The sequence below is a fragment of the Micromys minutus genome (assembly GCF_963924665.1).
Source record: "Micromys minutus genome assembly, chromosome: 18".
NCBI classification, from domain to species: domain Eukaryota; kingdom Metazoa; phylum Chordata; class Mammalia; order Rodentia; family Muridae; genus Micromys; species Micromys minutus.
In genome coordinates, this window is record NC_137953.1 from 42764178 (window position 1) to 42771323 (window position 7146).

General features: G+C 38.6%; 1 protein-coding gene across 1 annotated transcript; it reads right to left on the reverse strand.

The window, feature by feature from the left end:
* Positions 1-4606: 4606 nt before the first annotated feature.
* CHRM2 (cholinergic receptor muscarinic 2) lies at positions 4607-6007 on the reverse strand (the record flags this gene model as incomplete). Its single annotated transcript, XM_080932188.1, has 1 exon — positions 4607-6007. The coding sequence occupies one exon, from the start codon at positions 6005-6007 to the stop codon at positions 4607-4609; it is 1401 nt and encodes a 466-aa protein (XP_080788314.1).
* Positions 6008-7146: the final 1139 nt, after the last annotated feature.

Sequence of the window (7146 nt, forward strand, 5' to 3'; positions counted from 1 at the left end):
GCCCAGCAAACCAGTATCTAGTTTTAATAATAAACTCAAGTTACAGGCCATAGGAAATGTTCTGAGGATCATACCTGGTCAAATGGCCAGTAAAGAAAGGAAAGAGATTGCTTGTGGAAAAAAATTTAGACATCAGAAACAAACCATCTATTTTATAATTTCATTGAGAACATTGCAGTTTTGTAGTTCATTGAAGTTTTCTGGCCTGCCATGGAGGGTTTGCTGTATTGTTGAACCTGTGCTGAAAATGTGGTTTATGAGGTACACTGCCCGAACCCTTTTATACCTCGTTTGTCAAGGGAAAAGAAAACATGCTGAAGGTCATCTTTTTCTCACAGTGTGATTATTTTTCGTTTCAATAAAGTCAGTTAATTTGGAAGAGAGTGCAAGTCTGTGAGAACGGGTTGGCTGCAGGCTCATCAGGCAATCAGACATGAGATCAACACAGCTGCAGGGCCCACACCAGCTGGGAAGGATCTCTGAGAAGGCCTGTCAGGCACAGGGAAAAAAATCATGGCTGTCACATGGGCTGATACCAGCAAGATTTATTAATTTATTCCTCCAAGAGATCTTTAAAATCAGTGCCAGACACTCAAAGATGATAAATCAGTTGACTATTAATGTGGAGAGGAGTTTGGCTGTTCTTAAATCTCTTCCTTTGATGCAAAATATTATTTTTCCTTAAAAGTGGAGTACACTAAGTCTACTCTTATTCCTATGAAACAATAACATATACGCCAGAGTGTCTGCTACAATTTTGTGTATAATATATTTATTTGCATACAGAAATATGTATTTCTATTATACATTTTATTTTATTTATATTATATATATATGAAGCATACAGCATATCATGGGAAGTATATTAAATGTACACAGAGTTCATGCTACAGCGTGCACCCTTTTAAGAGAAGCCTATTGGAAAGGCGTGGCATTGTATATACATGCTGAGAATACATGTCTCACAAGTTTACCCAGCTGCGGGTGCCTTCTTTATCTATTTTCAAATACCAGTGTTATGGTTGTCGACGAAGATATTATCAAATTGAAGAGGGGAGCAACTGTTGATGAACTAAGTAGAAGAAAATAAAGGTTGACTGCATTGGGAAATAACCGTTGTTATCTTTTTGTAAACTCATCTCCTCTCATGCCATCATCTCTTCAGGATCAAACATCATTGAGGAGGCAAAAAGCAGAAGGATGTGGGATTGACTCAAGATTCCATCTAACAAGCCAGATGGTGTATCTTATCCTCTGTAGCTTACTGTACCGGTGACCTTGTCCCAGTACTTGGGACATGTCATTAAGAGGCAATCTTTGTTTTACTCTAGAAGTGAGCTGGCTCCTCTTCTAAATCTCTTTGTACCCTACCACTCTGGGATATTTACATTATTGCTATGAGGAGAAAAACACTAAAGGCTTGACAACGTCTGACATTTCTAGGGAAAGCAAAGGAGATGAGTCATGCTGTTTTTTAAAGGGCTCTTCATTAGTTTGAAAGAAAAAGATACGATGTTTCCAGTAGAAACTGATCAGACTAGAAGTGGTGATGTTCATGGACCAAGATGCAGCCCCTTGAGTAGGGGATGTGGTTCCATAGCCAGGCATTAAGACATCACTATGCTCTAGGTGTGGGAAAGCCACTGGTTTTGATACATAGGTGTGTTGTCTTGGCAGAGAATTTATGATAGCTGATGACTGAGCTTTGCTTTATTCTAACAAGAAAGCAAATTGCATTAATCTTTTTTGTTTCTTTGTTTAAATGATGGAGGATTAAGAGGGGGAAGTTCCAGAAAACCCTTAATATAAACTAGTCTTTCTCCGTCCTGGTATCATTGCCATTTTGGGCCAAATCATTCTGAGAGCAGGGCATAGCTTGTGCTTTCAAAGCTTCTTCTTGTTAGATATAAATGCCTATTCCTGGCTGTGACAATCAAAAAAATGACACTACATATTACTAAGTGTCCAGAGGGTAAAAATTGCTTCTGCTTGAAACTCATAAAATAAAAAGAAAGTCAGCAACAGTAAAGATAAGTCCTTAAAGATATTCCCCCTCCAAACATACCAATGTACTTTTCGTTTTTTCTGATTCTTTTGAGAAAAATTTCTGTGGTATGTTGGACTACTTCATTTTCTTCTTGAACTTGACAGTTTCTCTTTTAATGAAGTTGTGGCAGCTGTGGCAATTTACCAGGCATAGAACTTATCAAGAAGGGGAAACAATAGAGACACTGAAGAAGACAGTTATTGGCTCACAATGGCTTGGGCTTAGAGCAAACAGACATAGACAATGAATCCTGGCTTCCAACATGGTGGTCCTCATGGAAGCCATGTCTGCATCACAATAGTATATAACACAGATTGACAACATTTCTTACAGGAAACCAAGAAACTCATTGGAGTGAAACCTTCTCCACTCAATTCGTTGAAGAAAATAACATAAAAATACATATGATCTCATAATTCAAATTTACATTTTAGTAATTCTGAACTAAGGGAACTATATCAACTAATTATAGACTAAATGAATCTGTTTGAACCAATTCTATGTTTTACAGATAGGAGATTTTGAGGTTAAAACCGACTGAAATTACTCAAACAGTAACTTCTGTTCACAAAGGATAAATACATATATTGTTAGCAACTTGCTTCTTATGAGTTTACAATGTTGCTGTTGCTGTTTTCCTATCCTTTATCACTCACTTGCTGAGGTGTTACTGACATGCAAAGACAGACAAAATAACTCTGAGAACCCTTAGAAATTCATACTGATGTACTTGTAATATTTGCAGAATGGCAGAGAAAGAATCAAAGCACATCAGTGAAAATCTAAACTTTATAAAAAAATTATAAATTCAACTTCCTTCCATTAGGCTCACACTTAGAAAATCTGATTGAAACACTATAAAATAGAAAAATCATATAACAAGTATAACTAGTTAATGTAGACTGGTATAATTCTGCATTATTTTAGAGTGTCTAGTATGGATTTTCAACACTGACATTTATGTTTAGTGTTACCCTCTAATAATCATTTCTGTGACAGCTATTTGTGGTTAGAGTAGACTGTGGGGAAATGCATGTCCGGAGTCACAGGTACTCTTCCACCAAATTGGTTAGAATAGACTTTGGAAAATGATGTTGGAAATCATACTACTCTTCCATCAGATTCCATGGGCATATTTTGCCTCTGTTTGGTTATCCAGAATATTTAAGCCACAGAGATTAATATAACTCTCCAGATTAGTGAATTTTGAAGCAATGCAATGTAATTTTACAGAGACTTGAAGACAACTGGAAGAACATGGAACAGGTGGTATTAGTAAATATATTTGCATGACCCATTTCCTCACCCCTGTGTCTGAGTATGATTATTGAAAACTTCATTTGAGTATAATTTGAGTACCATCTTCTAACAAGCATTGAATATAAGGTCTATCCCTCTCAGGGTTGACACAGTAAACTAATTGAGACTCCAAATGAGCAAAGCAACATCACGTTCCTGCTGACAAAGTCAGAAGTTCATGTTGTACACGTTAACAGTGTACACATGGGTCAGGCAGGTTCAAGTTCAAATAGATCTCTCTTCTGACCTTCTGTCGCATCATCTCAAACTTCATCTGGCCTCTGAACTTCCTTCAACTAGACTGACCATTTCCTAATGTGACTGAAAATTAGGTTTCAATGACTTTGGTTTCCCAAGCATATTTATGTCTTAGGCAGACTACATTATTAAAGTCGGTTAGTTGAGAAGAAAACCAGATGGGTAGAAAATTTCCACACAGAGGAACTCAAGTGAATGAAGTCCTTACAGGTTTGCACACCATCACAGAATGCAATGGCACAGTGGGGAGCCGCAGAGTATCTATTTTCGTGGGTGACTCTGGCCAGATTTAGAAGTCTTGCAGATACTATTCATATATAATATAAAACCAGAAACTACAAAAATAGTAGAAAAAATAGTATGACCTAGTTGGGCTTTAGTCGTTTTGCTCTCTTGCTTTTAATGATGGGAAAGGGGAAGAGAGAAGAAATAAGCAGTGGTTCCGTTAAAATCCTTCAGATCAGAGCACTGCATAGCCGAGAATCTGCTCAGAATTTGCTCAGTCTGCAGACCATCTTCGCATTCTATTTGATTTCCTTTCTTCTTATCTCTCATTGTATAGTGCTTGCTTCTTTATGTTTAGGTCTTTGTGTTAGCGTGTAATGTGCCATTTCTTTCTCATCACCACACAGGGGAGCAACAGGAAGAAACAACAAACAGAGAAGGTGACACTTCTTGTGCAGAGGCATGGAACTGTAGATTCTGAAGTCCTTCTTCAAGAGAGCAGGGGACAGTAGAGACTGTTCCTTAGCTCTGCCATCTCAGCATGTCTCTTTCATTGTCTTGGTGCTCCAACACTGACAGGGTTTATAAGGTGGAGGTTATTTATATATATTTTCAAACTTGAACATGGGCACAATGAGAGTGTCTCTCTAAAACTCCTTGATTTCCCCTTGTAGTAAGATTATAAAGTGCAATGGCAGATTACTATAAACACAGTTTTCTTGTCTCTCTTCTTCCCCAAGACACACTCGACCACATTACTTCTTTTGCAAAGGTCTTTTACCTTGTAGCGCCTATGTTCTTGTAATGACACATAAGGAGGTGCTTAAAAGTCTTTTTGAAGGTGGCATTACAAAGTGCATAGCAGGCAGGATTGATCGTGCTATTGATGTAACAGAGCCAGTAGCCAATTGTCCACACTGTATTGGGGATGCAGGGTGCACAGAAGGTATTGATGAGCACCATGACATTGTACGGTGCCCACGTGATGATGAAAGCCAACAGGATAGCCAAGATTGTCCTGGTCACTTTCTTTTCTCGGGATGGAGGAGGCTTCTTTTTAGCAGGCTGCTTGGTCATCTTCACAATTTTGCGAGCTACAATGTTCTGCTTCTCATCCCCATTCTGACCTGACGATGCAACTAGTTCTACAGTGGTACTCGTTGGGGTGCATGCGTCACCCTTTTGGGTCTTGGTGACAATTTTGATGCATGTTTGCTTAGAGTTGTCATCTTTGGAGTGGCCCAGGGAAGTAGACACTGTGTTTTCATCCTGGGTTATCTCGTCATCTCTCATATTGGAGGCCACAGCACTGACTGACGTGGAATCGTTGGAGCTTTCTTTCTCCTCCCCCTGAACGCAGTTTTCAGTCCCGCCGTCCCGTGGAGCCTTGCCATTCTGGATCTTGTTGTGTTCCAGGCCACCATCCCCACCGGGCATGTTGTTGTTGTTTGGCTTTACAATTCTTCCTTGCACCAGACTTGGAGATACTGGGTCTTGGTTGGCCACGGGTTCCTTCTTTTCCTTCTTTATTCTACTCTTGCTTGCCCGGGATATGTGCCAATAGAGCACAGTCATGATGATGACAGGCAGGTAGAACGCTGCAATGGCAGTGCCAAAGGTGACGGCAGCATTGGAAAAGAACTGAATGTAGCACTCTCCATCCTCCACAGTCCTCACCCCTACAATGAACTGCCAGAAGAGAATGGCTGGAGCCCAGAGGATGAAGGAAAGGACCCACGCAGCTGCAATCATCATGCCTGCCATTTTTGTGGTCCGCTTAACTGGGTAGGTCAGAGGTTTTGTGACACAGAAGTATCTATCAAAGCTGATGATAAGGAGATTCATAACAGAGGCATTGCTGACAACATAGTCCAAGGCTAGCCAGAGGTCACATACTACAGGTCCCAAAGGCCAGTAACCAATCACAGTGTAGAGGGTATACAAGTTCATGGAGAAAACACCTATGATGAGGTCGGCACAGGCCAGGCTGAACAAGAAGTAATTGTTGACAGTCTGAAGGTGGCGGTTGACTTTAATGGAAACCATGACCAGAATGTTCCCAATGATGGTCACCAGACTGAGGGATCCAGCCACAAGGACAATAAATACCACTTCAAATGTCTTGTAAGGACTGGTAATAGCCAAGCCATTGTTGGAGGAGTTTGTTGAGTTATTCATTTTGTGTTCAGTAGTCAAGTGGCCAAAGAAACATTTAAACCTGTAGGGAAATGAAATAAAGTTAACGGATGTAATATAAATATTGTTTTAAAACACATCAGATTTTTTCCTTTTGAAAAACTTCCCAGGCCTTCTTCTGTATCCTGAATATATACGGTACCCTGTCTCACAACCCAAGAGGCAAAGACTTTAATTGGAAGATTGAAATGTTTCTTAGTGGCTTATGATGAATTCATGATTCAATAACACAGTGGATGTCTCCACATATAGACATGAATACCCATATGCCTGCATGTTTATCTCACCAGATCTTTATAAGTTGAAATGACTAAATGGAGCATATTATGAAAACTTTTTCAAAACAACCATAAACTTCTGGATTTGAAAAAATTAATAAACCAGGGAGAAACAAAATTTTAGAACAGAACATAAAACCAACTGAATGTATGACTTTTATAGTCAATAACACCTTTATGTCAGATTGAAACTTTTTCTTATTAAAATTAATGAATGCAATGATAAGAAAAGACAGTATACTAACCCATGTCCCCAGAGTAAATTTGTGTTTCTCAATTTTGTTTTACAATTGTAATCCATGTTCATTTGGCACCAGAATTTCTAAAATTTCATACCTTACAAAAGAACCATCATTCTTATGACTGATATTATATAAAGAAACAATTTTCAAAATGTTTTCTTAATTTCAAGCCACTATTAAATGTATTGTTTTACTGTTCTTTGACAAAACTCTCATTTTGTTGAAGAGGAAGCTCTGGCCCAGAAAGCTGCAGAAATTAATCTAGAGTCACTTTCAACTCAGTGAATAGGCAGGCTGCAATTCTTTCCTTTCCTTTCCTTTTTTACAAATGGTATGAGTTAGTTTTCAATAAAAACCATAACAGAATATTCAGCCTTCGGTCTCTCAGATATACATTTTTTTCTCAGTAAGTATTAAGGGTGATAGAACGTCTTTGCAATATATGGTATCATGCCCCTTGCAGAAAGAAGAAAGCTGAGATAATAAGAGTTTGAGGAACTTATCACTAGGACAGTCAGTAAATAATTTATAGCTAAAATCGTCACTTTACCACAGGCATTTTGTTTTGTTTTCTTTTGTTTTAATATAATCTTCCTCTGAC